Source organism: Chelonia mydas, chromosome 3 (genome assembly GCF_015237465.2).
Source record: "Chelonia mydas isolate rCheMyd1 chromosome 3, rCheMyd1.pri.v2, whole genome shotgun sequence".
Taxonomy (NCBI): domain Eukaryota; kingdom Metazoa; phylum Chordata; order Testudines; family Cheloniidae; genus Chelonia; species Chelonia mydas.
This window is the reverse complement of record NC_057851.1, coordinates 155039607-155054165: the sequence shown is the minus strand read 5'-3', so window position 1 is coordinate 155054165 and position 14559 is coordinate 155039607. Positions and strand designations below refer to the sequence as shown.

The following is a 14559-nucleotide window of genomic DNA, read 5'->3' as shown; positions in this document are numbered from 1 at the left end:
AATTCCACCACAGAAGGCTGAACATGCAAGAATAATATGCAATTGGATAGCACCTTTCATCCCAAGATCTCTCTAGCGCCTACAAACACCAGCCAATTAAGCCTTACAACATTGTGTGTATATTTTACAGTTGAATAAAAGAAACACAGAAGAGTTAAGCGACTAGTTGAGGGTTACACAGCAAATCAGTGGTAGAATCCTGGTCTCTTGACACCCAGCTATTTGCTCTAGGCACTAGACCAAAATGCCTTAATTCTGTGTAATCTCCAAGAACATCTGTTTGAGTACAAATTGTAAGATTCAGAGAAAAACTAGCTACATTAATACAGCACAGCAAGTTGAGAGTTCACATGGCGAGCAGCATTTTTCACCTTGCAGGAATTGCGAAATGAGTTGAATAATTAAGTTTTTAATGAAAACCTGCTTTTCTGGTTTGCCTCCAACAAATTTCTTGTTGAAAATTGGTATCAATGTGACACCAACGGTATGAGACTAAGTGAAAGATTACAAAACCGGTTCCCATTGTGTTTTTATAATAGTTTCACACTGAAATAACTTTCAGTCCTCCTTTAACAATCACTCCCCTTCCCTGTGACTGGAGGTACAAATAATGGGTTCAGTTCTGCAAGTCCCCACTCAGGCAAAACTCCCACTGAACTTTCATACTGGCCTCTATGGTCGTCTGTCATAACCATACAGCTAAGGGTAGCCTAGAATTCCTCTTTACTTGTAAGGAGTTAAGAAGCTCAAATAACCTGGTTGGTGCCTGACCAAAAGGACCAAGGGGGAAAGAAGATACTTTCAAATCTGGGGAGGGGGAGACTTTGTTTGTGCTTTTTGTTGGCTCACTTTGTAACCAATTAGTTAGGATATTATTCTCAAGCCTCCCCAGGAAAGGGAGTGTAAGGGCTTGGGGGGATATTTTGGGGGAGATAGGGCTCCAAGTGGCCCTCCCTGAATGTTTGTTTAAATCACTTGGTGGTGGCAGCATACCGCCCAAGGACAAAAGGGATTTGTGCCTTGGGGAATTTTTAACCTAAACTGGTAGAAAAACTCAGGGGGTCATTCATGCAGGTCCCCACATCTGTACCCCAGAGTTCAGAGTGGGGAGGGAACCCTGACCTGGTGGCAGCACGGTGGGATCATTTTGAACCAAAAGCACAGAGCTTAGGATTTTAAAAGGACAAAAAAAATTTTTTTTTCCTTTTGGCTGCTTGGAAGCAGGGAGGTTTTAAGCTGAGAGCAGCTGGAGTTGTTCTTTTTCTCTGCCTGAGTGCAGGGTAGTTAACTTCCTGCAAGAAAATTCACATGCTAAAACAAAAGATAATCTAATACGCTTTGTCTGGCTTTACTTACTATTTTTGTAATATTAGAGACTGGTTCAGGATTGGCTGGAGGAGATGGATTTCGGCCTGGCCTCTCTCAGTCCTAGGAGAGAGAACACCCAACAAAAAGCACAAACAAAGCCTCCCCCACCCCAGATCTGAAAGTATCTTCTTTCCCCATTGGTCCTTTTGGCCAGTTGCCAACCAGGCTATTTGAGCTTCTTAACTCCTTACAAGTAAGGAGGAATTCTAGGCTACCCTTAGCTGTATGGTTATGACACAATCATTAGTAATACAACCATTTACAGAAGAGCAACCAGAGAAATGCTGATCTTAATTAAACTCTGTAGTTTCAAATACATTTCACAGTTTATACATGGCAAGGCACACTCCTCCTGATATTTTGCACAGAGGTGATAACCTAAACAAGTGCAGCTTTCATTTAAACAACAAATTTTTGTCATGATCTTGCTGAGGTGCTAGGGAGTTGACACAACATTTTGCAAGATGGGGCCCATTTATTTATTTATTTAAGAGAAATGAGCTGAATTATGTTTGAATACATTTATGCTGTGCTAGGAGCGCATGGCTGTTTGGAGCACTGGGGTTGCAATTACAGTAAGTACTGTATTAGTTGGTCACAACATTACTTACCTTCTGTGGGTTTTTTTCCCCTTCTGTAAACATGTACCCCAATGAACTCAGTACCTCTCCGAACGATGATGCATCGTCTCTTTAAAACCTCCAGGGCCAGACATTCAATACCTGGTCTTGCTATTCAGGCTCAAAATGTGTTGGTGCAAATAATTTGTGGGTTTGCGTTTAATTGGATATTCATAATTATTTGCATGTGTAATTGATGTCACTTATGCATCTCACTACCTGAATTGCAGCTACAATCAGCTACCGTACTTAGGTGTCCAAACAACATCAATTGCATCCACAATCATAGGCAGGAGTCTAGACTGGAGCCCTGTTCCAAATCAGGCCTTTAATTTGCTACTGATGTCAAAAAGGATATTCCAGGAAGCCCATCTTTCTGGGCCAGTGCTTTCTGCCATGCGTGATGGATGTGGAGCTGAAATAATTTATGAATGCTGAATATTGACCTGTGCAGACTGTGGTTTTAAATCCTTTTTCCTCTAAATGCGTTGTTCCTACCTAGTGAAATAAACAGTGCTTTAGTTTTAAGAAAGCTAGCGGTCACTATATACATTAGTGGTCAGAGAGTTCCTAAGGGAAGGACCACAGGTGCTGAACCCAGCCAGATCTGCTGAGTAAGCATGACTCAGGCACAGGGTACTGTAGTCCAGGATCTGGTCAAAGAGTAGAGGACTGCATGATTCTGCCTCAGGAGAGGTAAATGCACAAGGCCTGAGGAATGCACTCAGAGACACCAGGAAGGAAAGAGAGGCACAGCTCAGAGCCTTGCAACCTGACGGAATCTGACTACAAGTGTTGGGTCTGAAAACAACCTGAACCTCTTGGACTTGGGTCAGGTAGGCTCCGATCACCTCCGCCTGCCTGTGGGGTTTGGGTGGCAGAGGTTAAGTGCCTTGCTTCTGCTGGCTGCCACTGCCTTCCTGCACTGTGGAGCACAGTGTTGACGCAGTGCCAGTCTCTCCACAACATATGCAATGCAGCAAGGCAGGAGTGGGGCACACAGCCACTGCTGTGCCAATTCCACAGGCAGGAGGGGGTCAGAGACAGTCTGCGGGCATGGGAAGTCCCCATCAGGCTGAGCCTCTAGGATGAGGTGGTGGCTCTGACACAAATTTGGGGAAGATGTCAGGTTTGGGTCAGTTCTGAAAACGACCTGGGTACTCTTGGGTCGGCTGTGCTTGGCTTGGGCTTTAGAATTATACCAGAGCAGACTAATGCAGTAATCTCTATGTGACATCACCACACAAGGCCAGGGTAATATCAGAGTTCTAGTGACATAATTCTAATTCCAGCCCTTTGTTTGCTTATAGTCTCCTCTATTAACTAGTTGAGTTTGAATCTTTGACTCCTGCCTGAAAAGCGAACAAACCAATTTAGCATGTAATATATATTTTAGATTCTATAGGCATAGTGAGAGGGCCAGATCTTCAGCTAGTACTAATCAGCATAACTTCAATGACTTGCAGTCAAAGGGGCTGCACCGATTTCCATTAGCTGAGGAGCAGGCCCAGTGATGGCAGTAAGTGGACTAAATCAATAAATATGTCCTTGATGCACAAAGTAATATTTCTCTCTCCAGTGACATAGCGTGGTGCTCTTGTTCTGTTAGAGGTGCACTGTCAGATAACATTTAAAAGTTCAATATAAGACCGCCTTGAGGGAGAAACTTGATCTGCTTTCCCCTGTCTAATCCTTCACACATTTGCAACACCATGGATAAAATGTATCATCCATCTGTGGACAAATGTGAATTATGAGGACAGGAAATTATGGTTTCATGAAAATTCTGATGTCTAGCTGATTTGGGAAAGGCTAAGGAGTTTCTGCAAAGAATGCAGGTGACACAGCAGGTGTAAAATGGTGATTTGTTTCAACTTGATCCATAGGAATGTCATAGTAAAAGACCAAAAAAGGAACAAATGGATATAAACAGGCCACCAGGAAATTTAGACTAGAAATTAGACGAAGGTTTCTAACCATCAGAGGAGTGAAGTTTTGGAATAGCCTTCCAAGGGAAGCAGTGGGAGCAAAAGATCTATCTGGCTTTAAGATTAAACTCGATAAGTTTATGGAGCAGACGGTATGATGAGATAACATGGTTTTGGTAATTAAATATTCATGGTAAATAGGCCCAATGGCCTGTGATGGGATATTAGATGGGGTGGTATCTGAGTTATCCAAGAAAGAATTTTCTGTAGTATCTGGCTGATGAATCTTGCCCATATGCTCAGGGTTTAGCTGATTGCCATATTTGGGGTCGGGAAGGAATTTTCCTCCAGGGCAGATTGGAAGAGGCCCTGGAGGTTTTTCGCCTTCCTCTATAGCATGGGGCAAGGGTCACTTGCTGGAGGATTCTCTGCTCCTTGAAGTCTTTAAACTATGATTTGAGGACTTCAGTAGCACAGATATAGGTGTGAGGTTTTTTGTAGGAGTGGTGGGTGAAATTCTGTAGCCTGCATTGTGCTGGAGGTCAGACTAGATGATCATAATGGTCCCTTCTGATCTAAATATCTATGGATCTATGAATCTATGAATAAGTTGTTCTTTTGCCTTTCTTGCAATGCTACGAACAATGCAGGGTGCATCAACTTCAAGACAATGAAGATGAAAAAACATTTCTTCAATGCAAAGAACGTGCAGTCATTTGAAATGTAATAACATTGTTTCACAGATTAATCATTTTCCCCAAATTAGGATTGTAGATTCAGTTAATTTAAAAATAAGAAGCACCATTTCCTTTACATTTTTCAACTAACCAGGCCATCTTCCTAGATAAATGAAGTAGGGATCAGGTCGCCATTGGTGTGAATGGAAGCCTTGCTGGGTGGTTGGGAATCAGGTTGAGGTCACAAGACAGGGTGGTGTGTCTAATGTGGGAGAAGAGATTACCCAGACCTTTAATAATTCTGGACAATACCAGGTAAGCAAAAATGGAGAATCCTTTTACTGGGGGATGAAAGGTTGATATGGCAGCCAGGTGTACCTTGGCTGAACTGATGGACAACCTAGATGTCTTCAGATCCAATGGGTAATCTAGGATGAGGGAAAGGGGAACCAATTCCAGCTAGAGGTGCAATGGACAAATGGATTGCACCATTGGACAATTTTTAAAAAAATTTCTGCAGGGAAGAAGTGCAGGTTGATGTTTTTCTGCTGTTTAATAACTCCTGCTGCACATCCATAGAGCAGGAAACCTCTGTTCCTGAGAGCCATCCAGGAGTCACACCCTGAGGTGTAGAACCACCAAGCTGGGGCGAAGCATGCAACCCACATCCTGAGACAGGAGAAGAGGAATGGTTGGGAGCTTGATTAACGGTTGGATATTTTGTTGAAGCAGGTAAGGGTAATAAGCTTGTCTCGGCCAGGTAGGTACTCTGAGAATAACTCTGGCTTTGTGCTGCCTGATCTTGTTCAATACCCTTAGAATTAGGGGCATTGGGGGAAAGGCATAGAACAGACCCTTCCTCCAAGGTAGAAAAAGGCCATCCCGCAGGGAGTGGTGAACCAGGCCCCCTGACCTTGACCAGAAGAGGGGACACTTCCTGTTCTCAGAGGTGGTGAAAATATCTATCTCTGGCATATGCTGTGGAGAACCTGAGTGTCCAGCTCCAAGTCATAGTCGAGGTAGATCACTGAAATCTGGATATGGTGGGCTATGCACCAGTTCCAGAGCTTTATAGCTTTGGTGCACAAGGAAGGGGATTTTGTTCCTCTTTGCTTGTTGATGTAAAACATGCAGGACACTTTGTCCATCATGACCCTGAAGGCTTTGTCATTAGGAAATGGAGGGAAGAGTTCCTGACCAGCCTGACTTCCAACAGGTTGATGTGGAGATTGGTTTCATGGACTGTCCATCTGCCCTGATCCCTGAGGGTATTGCGATGGGCACCCAATCTTAACAATGAGATTGCTGGAGTCATTGATGGGCTTGGGTGACAGAAAGGAACACCTGCACAGATATGGAGTTCTGTGCATGCAAAGGGACCATCACTGCCCTGTCCAAGGTGTCCCTGTTTGGAGCATAGGCAGTTCTGAGCCAACCCTGGAAGCAGCAGAGCCATAGCCTTGTGTAATTGGTCACAAAGGTAAAAGCTGCCACATGGCTCAAGACAGCTTTTTATTGTGGTCCGAGAGCTTCCCTGAATTGTTGCTACCAGTCCTGACAAGGTCACAAATCTGTCTAAAGGGAGATATGCTCTGGCTGTCACTGAGTCCAAGAACACCCCTATAAACTGCATCCCTTTGTACCGGTACTATTGTGGATTTCTTTACTTTCAGCTGGAGGCCCAACTCTTGGAACAGAGTGAGGGCCTTCTGGGTAGACAATAACATTGCTTCAAAGGAACAGCCCTTGAGTAGCCGTTCATCAAGGTACAGGAAGACCAGGATCTCTTCCTGCCAAAAGTAAACTGCCATTACTGCTAGAGCCTTTGAAAAACACCCCTGGGGCTGAGGATAGGCCGAAGGGGAGCACATGGTACTGGAAATGATCTTTGCCTGTAGTGAATCATCGGTACTTCCTGTGTGATGGATGTATAGAAGTAGACTTCTTGTAGGTCATGGGCTGAAAACTAATCCCCTTTCTCTAGTAAAGGAATTATAGTTGCCAGAGTTACCACCCTGAACCTCTGAGGCATCACAAACTTATTCAGTGGTCTTAGATCTAAGATTGGCCTCCAACTTCCATCCTTCTTGGGTGCTAGGAAGTATTTTGAGTAGAAACTCCTGCCCTTGTAAGGGAAAGGGACCAGTTCTATTGCTCCTAGTTGGAGGAGAGACTCCATCTCTTGCCTTAGTGGAAGCTTGTAAGAGGGGTCACTAAAGAAGGCTGGGGAAGGGGAGTGGAAGGTAGGGAGTGACAAACTGGATGGTATAGCCTGATGTCATGACCTCCAAGACCTACTGGTCCATGGTGATTTGCTCCCAACCCTGGACGAAATGGATACGGCAGTCTCCAAAGCCAGGGAGGCAGGCTGAAGGGCACAACTGTAAATCCAGAAAAGTGGGAGAATTCAAACTCTTGACCAACCTATCAAAACTGCAGTTTAGATGACACCTTGGTGGTCATGTGGGTGGTTGGGGGGCCCTCATCCTCTGAAACCTGTGTCTCTTTCTGGAGGGTTCTGCAGATCTGTGGTACCCCAAGAACTGAACAGGGCATGAGCTACTAAAACACTTCTTGCTCGTAGCTGTGCAAATGCCCAAGGAACATAGGGTAACCCTGAAGTCCTTCAATGTGTGCAGGGCATCATTCTTGTTCTCTGAGAAAAGCCTATGACCATCAAAGGGGAGGCCCTCTACAGCGTTCTGAACCTCCCTCAGAAACCACAAAAGTTAGAGCCATGACACCCTGCACATAACTACCACCGTAGAGATGGATCTGGCAGCAGCATCTAGGGATGTCTGGAGAGCCATTCAGGCTAGTAGCTGACCCTCCTCAGCTACAGACTGGAATTGCTCCCTGAAGTCATATGGCAGCTATTCAATAAAGGCTGTGAGCTTGTTGTATTTGGTGACCGCTTGATAGTTTGCGATCCGGAGCTGCAGGGTTGCAGATGAGTAAGACTTTCCTCCAAAGAGATTTAGCCACTTTTGTTCCTTGTCATATCTCAAAGTACTGCCTACCCCGTTCATTCATTGCATCCACCACTAGGGAGTTAGGTGGGGGATGGGAAAATAAAAAGTCATAATCCTTAAGAGGTACATAGTACTTATCTGTCCTTTTGCACACTGGTGAGGCAGCAGAGAAGGAAGTGAGGGCAGTTCCCCTGCGTACCCCTATATAGCCTCATTGTCTGCCATAAAGAGGCATAAGACGATTACGCAGGCCAAACGGACACTGCTAGCTAGAAATCTTCAATCAAGGGCTTGAGAGACACATGTGCACCTGAAGTGGGACCACATAGGGCCATTACTTGAAGAAGAATTATAAGCAAGTGAAAATAGAATCTTATAATGGCAAGTGTTGAGCAACCTTAACTATGGCATTACCACCCTGCTCTGCCTATAACAAGTTTCCAGATCAGATGAACAGTGTGTGTGTAAAATACAAAACAGTTCCTACACACACAGAGAGAGAGAGAGAGAGAGAGAGAGAGAGAGAGAGTGAGGGAGTGTGTGAGTGTGTGTAAAATACAAAACAGTTCCTAAACAGCTGCTGCATCCCTCCATGGAGGTGGCTGCATGTCAACAGTGGATAAAGGAATTACCATACAATATATATGAAAAGGAACAATTAGGTTAATTATAAGAAAAATCTCCCTCCAACAGCCAGAGCCGTGAAACTACGTCCCAAGGGAGGTGGTGGAAGCTCCGTTGGAAACATTTAAAACTAGACTGGATTAAGCATTGGAAAAGTGTATTGTAGGGAATAATCCTGCACTAGCAGTATGAAGATAGATTAGATGAACTAATAGTTTCTTTCCATTTCCAGTTACTTTGATTCTATATGTAAAGTATCTAAAATGCTTTGAGATTCCCACAGCTATAGCACTAAGTAAATTTTATAGTGTAGTATTAATCAGAAATGTTCATGCTACAGTTATAGCAGCAGAAAGGAAAGAAAAAGCCAAATATTTCCCTGTGTAACTCCACTGACTTCACTGGAGTTACACCAGCAATGTATTCGGCCTAAATAGTTTAGAAAGAGGCAAAATTCATAAGATTCACAGATATCATTCGTGTGATTACTCTGATGCCAGGCTCCATATGATCTGAAATTTGATGTTCAGATGGAGAATCAAATATAACGCAACCACAGAAACTGCCCAGGCAAGTGTGCAGCAGAAAGAGCAATTTTGGTGCCCTCCTGGAGCACTTCTACATCAATATTTTCCAAAATTAGAAACAATCATCGTTATGAAGTCTGGTACCACTGTGGAGAAAGGTTTACTAAAGAGCCCATAGCTTTTCTTTTTTTAAATTCAATCTGCATATTGTTGGAGCCTAGAGAAGAATGTATGTCAAAAACAGGAAGCTACAGGCAAAACTGCTTACAGCAAAATATGAGCACTATAAAGATATGGTGAAAGTTCCTAACAACTATTTGCTTTTAATCAATCTCTCATTAAAAGACCAGAACAGGTAATGTTATGAGAATACATTTAGTATTGATCATGGAAATAAATAAAGAGACTAATTTGCTATTTGAATATCCCCTCTATGAAAAATGCTGGTGGGTAATACTGCAATATGAATACAGTTGTGATATATGGTAGGCATCTGTAAAGCGGAGCTGACATTGCTAAGTTCAACTGCAAAGTGCAGAAGGAGGAGCAACAAAAGAATAGCACAAGCATGTAAGGAGAAAAATCAGAAAGGCACAAAATGAGTTACGCCCAGCAAGGGACATCAAAGGGAATAAGAGATTTTAAAAATACATTAGGACCAAGAGAAAGACAAAGGAAAGCACAAGCCCTCTACTTAACGGGGAAGGAGAGCTAATAACTGATGACATCAAGAAGGCTGATGTGTTTAATGCCTATTTTGCTTGAGTCTTCACTAAAAACGGTAATAGTGACCAGATACTCAACTCAACTAATATTAACAACATGGGGGAAGGAACACAAGCCAATATAAGGAAAGCACAGGTTAAAGGATATTTAAATGAGTTATATGCATTCAAGTCAGCAAGGCCTGATTAAATTCATCATATGGTACTTTAGGAACCATCATAGGGTATTTAAGGTACTGAAGCAATCTTCGAACCACTAGCAATTATCTTTGAGAACTCACGGAGGACAGATGAGGTTCCAGAGGACTGAAAAAGGGTAAATATAATATCTATCTTTAAAAAGGGGTACAAAGAGGACCCCAGTAAGTATAGACCAAGCAGCTTAACTTCGATATCTGGAAAGATACTGGAACAAATTATTAAACAATCAATTTGTAAGCACCTGGAGGATAACAGGATTATAAGGAAGAGCCAGCATGGATTTGTCAAAAACAAATCATGACAAAAATCAACCTAATTTCCTTCATCAGGGTTACTGGCCTAGTAGAGGAGGGGGAGAACAATAGATGTGAGGTATCTTATTTTAGTAAGGCTTTTGACACAGTCCCACATGACATTCTTGTAAGTGAATTAGGGAAGTGTGGTCTAGATTAAATTACTATAAAGTGGGTGCTCAACTTGTTGAAAGACTGTACTCGAAGGAGTTATCAATAGTTTGCTGTCAAACCGGGAGGGATCTCTACTGGGGTCCTGCATGTGTCTGTCCTGGGTCTGGTACTATTCAATATTTTCATTAAATGACTTGGATAATGGAGTGGAGAACATGCTTATAAAATGTGCAAATGAAACCAAGCGGGGGGGGGGGGGGGGGGGTTGCAAGCACTTTGGACGACAGGATTAGAATTCAAAAGGACCTTGACAAAATTGGAGAGTTGGTCTGAAATCAATAACATGAAAGTCAATAAAGACAAGTGCAAAGTATTTCACTCTGGAAGGAAAGATCAAATGCATAGCTACAAAATGGGGAATAACTGGCTAAGTGGCAGTACTGCTGGAAAGGATCTGGCGGTTATAATGGATCACAAACTGAATGAGAGTCAACAATGTGATGCAGTTGCAAAAAAAGCTCATTATCATTCTGTGGTGTATTAACAGGAATGTTGTATGTAATACACGGGAGGTAACTGTCCCACTCCATGTGGCACTGGTGAGGCCTCTGCTGGAGTATCGTGTCCAATTCTGGGCACCACGCTTAAGGAAAGATGTGGACCAATTGGAGAGAGTTCAGAAGAGAGCAACAAAAGAGATACACAAATCATAGAAAACTTGACCTGTGAGGAAAAGTTAAAAAAACTGGGCATGTTTAGTATTGAGAAAAGACTACTGAAAGAGGACTGGCTAAGAGTCTTCTATATTTCAACATATTATTATGGGCTGTACTAAAGAGGACTATGAGCAATTGTTCTCTATATCCACTAAAAATAGGATAAGAAGTAATAGTCTTAATCTGCAGTAAGGGAGATTTAGATTAGCTATTAGGAAAAGATTTGTAACCATAAGGATAGTTAAGCTCTGGAATGGGCTTCCAACAGAGGATGTGGAATCCCCATCATGGGAGGTTTTTAAGAACAGGTTGGACAAACACCTGTCACGCATGGTCTAGGTTTACTCAGTCCTGCCTCACAGCAAGGGACTGGACTTGATGACTGAGGTTCCCTCCAGCCCTATACTTCTATTATTCTATAATACTGGATAAAAAGGGTGGGAGTGCTGTTCAGTGGTTGGAGAATTAGATGGGAGACAGGACCCCTGGAGTCTGACTCTTCTTGAATAAGTCACTTAGGCCAACAGTTTCAAATGTAAAAAGAAAAGGAGTACTTGTGGCACCTTAGAGACTAAACACATTTATTAGAGCATAAGCTTTCGTGAGCTACAGCTGAAGTGAGCTGAAGCTGTAGCTCACGAAAGCTTATGTTCTAATAAATGTGTTTAGTCTCTAAGGTGCCACAAGTACTCCTTTTCTTTTTGCGGATACAGACTAACACGGCTGCTACTCTGAAACCTGTCATTTTCAAATGTGAATACCTAAGTTGATTTACAGGTGCTGGATGGAACTTTACAAGTTCTGTGTGTTCCAGTTACACCGGTCCCACATGACACCTGAGAAATGGAGTTTTCAGCTATAAGACTCTGTCCTACCCATATGGAAAAAGAAAGGACCTAAAATCTCAAGATAACCCATTCTTGTACTATCTGAAACATTTGTGGTTTGTCCATCACCTGTATATATAGGGTTTCTACAAGTAATCACCGGGGAAAAAATTGGTCTTAATGTTACAACAGAACAACAAGCCCTGTGCCAAAAGCGATCATAAGGAAGGATGAGCTTGTGATTAAGGGACTAGATCAGGACTCAGGAGGTTTAGGTTCAATTCCCCACTCTGCCACAAACGTCCAGTGTGACCTTGGGCAAGGGACTTAATCGCTGTCTCAGTTCCCCATCTGTGAATTGGGGAGAATACTTCTTTGCCTCTCCTACCCTTTCTTTGACGTGTCTATTTAGACTGCAAAATCTTCAGGGCAGGGATTCTCTCTTACTCTCTGTATATTTTTAAGAAGCCTACCACAATGGAGCTCTAATATAATACAAATGATACATGCCCCCACTAAAGTCAATGGGAGTTTTGCCATGTACGTCGACGAGAGCTGGAACAGGTAGTTCAGACTGTCATCTGTGTTAAGTGAGCACAGGGAAATGACACACAAAATTTTCAGGTTTCATACATTTGTGTTTGTCGGTTTTAATGCTCCTATCTAACACATTAAAGACTTACTTCTGGCTAATCCTACTTCATTTTGTAATTTCTTTTATGATATCCGACAGGCAGTCTCTTTCTAATAATTTTATCTGTAACATGTATTTCATGTACTACAAAAAATAAAAAGAAAGATGATTTATGCAGGGCTGTTTTGTGGTTAAATTTCTAGGATGTTAGATCAGAAAGTCAGTTCCTGAAGGTGGAACCCTTACACTGCAAAGACCTTTTAGAATTTTGAAAACTGGACTGTTAATTAAAAATAAGAAACACTCCAGTACTTTTGGGTACAACATCCAATAATTTTTAATGCAGAATCATGCAGTACTAGATTGTGCATACACCTAGCATGCAGGCTGAAATGAAACTTGATACTTAATAGTATATACAAATGCTTTTAGTTCAGAATGGTATGTTGCTGAAATCTTCAGCTACTCAGGTTGTCCTTATGTGAATATAGATTCATTAACTTTCTCAGCATTTCATTAGAAAGACAGCAGATTACATAGTTTTTAGATTTTAAGTATAAACAGTCTTTGTTGTTACAAACTTCAGCTAGTATGATTACGATACTGACAGAGCAAACATTATGTAAGTAACTAACAATTAAGCTATGCGATGTTCCAGATTACACAGTATACGTACAACAAAACAGGAGCTTGAATGGATGCACTTTGTACGTCCTCAGGAGGCAGTGGGCAAAATGGAGCTAAAACTTGTAGCCCTAAGTTCAATTAAAATATATCATGTTAATTGTCCAAAATTAAAAACAAATAAGCTGTTTTACCTTCCACATCAAGGCACCTAGGTGAGCTATGTGACCAGATAAGGTTATACATGCACTCAAGGAACTTTGTCCCCTTTAGTTTATATCCAGGAAAGCACTGATAATATACCACTGTTCCTACTGGGAAGGAGGACTCGAACTCAGATATGTTAATGTAACTATGAGGAAGAACCAATGGCCTCAGGCAACCTGCAAATTAAGAAGAGGAAGGTATCTTTTATTATGAGGCGCTTGTCTTAGTCATTGTAACACATCTTGATTATGGTTCCCAAGTTGAGAAGCACAATATTTCCCATCCTCCCCACAGTGAATGGCATTCCTGCTTAATCTTTCTCTTAGATGCTCAAGTGTCATTACCTCATTTCAAGTTCTTTTATTGCTTAGCCCACACATTCTGCCAAGATAATATATATCATCTGCAAACCAAAATAGCATTAATGACAATTGTAATGTTTCGTTTTGCACACCCACACATTCACCAGTTTAGCAGTTGTCACTTATTACGAGGTGGAATTCTTAATAAATAAAGACGGTCACCTATACAAAACCCAGGGTTTTATTCCTCTCCTCAAACAGGCAGTCACAGAGGTTATGTTTAATACTGAAATTGATGCTGTTACAAGATATGCACAGCAGCAAAAGAGGCCAAGATTTCAAAAATGAGTAGTGATTTTGGGAGCCCAATTTGAGATCGTTTAGAGGAGCCTGATTTTCAGAAAGTGCTCAGTGTGCTCACCTTCCGGAAATCAGGTCCTTCAAGGGGTTTCAGATTGGGCACCCAAAAATGGAGGCACCTAAACTCATCAGTCATTTTTGAGAACAGTGGCCACAGCTGATCGAGAAAGGGACAAATTTACCTTCAGTAGAGTTACACCAGAGATGAGTTTGGCCCAGAGTGATTAACTCCAGGCAGACTTTGTAATTTTGGCACCCTAGAGGGGGAATTGACAGCAGTTGGCTTCACAAATGAAATGACATTTGACATTTGTCACAAATGACATTTGAAATAAAAGGAAATTCACTACATAATCACTCACGACTTTCTAATATTTGATTCACATGTATGCAAACAATGTTCTGAGTGGATATTGAGACTTGAGATTTCAAGTTGTGTACTGAAATAAACTAGAATTATTTTGCTCACTGCCTTAAAAATGACCCTCTTGGTAATGACTAATGGTGCTGATTTTTAGCTTGCAATGATTTTGAGGAATGATGATTAGCAATCTGGGAATGAAAAAAGCTTTATGAAAATTTATGAGACTAACATAAGCTGTTTGTTGTGGCAACAACCATCATTAATAGGCTCTTGTCACTATCAGGAATTCCAGAAGGAAGGTCACATGGATTCCCATAATTTCAAGCCTTGTTATACAAACTGTAAAAAATTAGAGAGTCTTACTTTATCAAAATAAAAGCTACAGGCCAGATCTTCCAATTTGAGTACCTCCTGCAACTCCCTTTTCTTGAGATGTCCAGCCACCACTTTAAAGAAACAGCTTCTAACTAGTCCAA

At 41.9% G+C, this 14559-nt stretch overlaps 1 protein-coding gene across 6 annotated transcripts in view; it reads right to left on the bottom strand.

Annotated features, from left to right (window-relative positions):
* Nucleotides 1-14559, bottom strand: part of SUSD4 (sushi domain containing 4) — a 127361-nt gene that overhangs the window by 26280 nt on the left and 86522 nt on the right. For 4 of the 6 annotated variants that reach the window (XM_043543600.1, XM_007070451.3, XM_043543601.1 and 1 more), the window contains one exon: nucleotides 13045-13233. The exons of the other annotated variants lie outside the window; for them this stretch is intronic. In XM_043543600.1, coding sequence (XP_043399535.1) covers nucleotides 13045-13233 — 189 coding nt within the window. The remainder of the gene's footprint in view (nucleotides 1-13044; nucleotides 13234-14559) is intronic. 6 annotated transcript variants of the gene reach the window in all.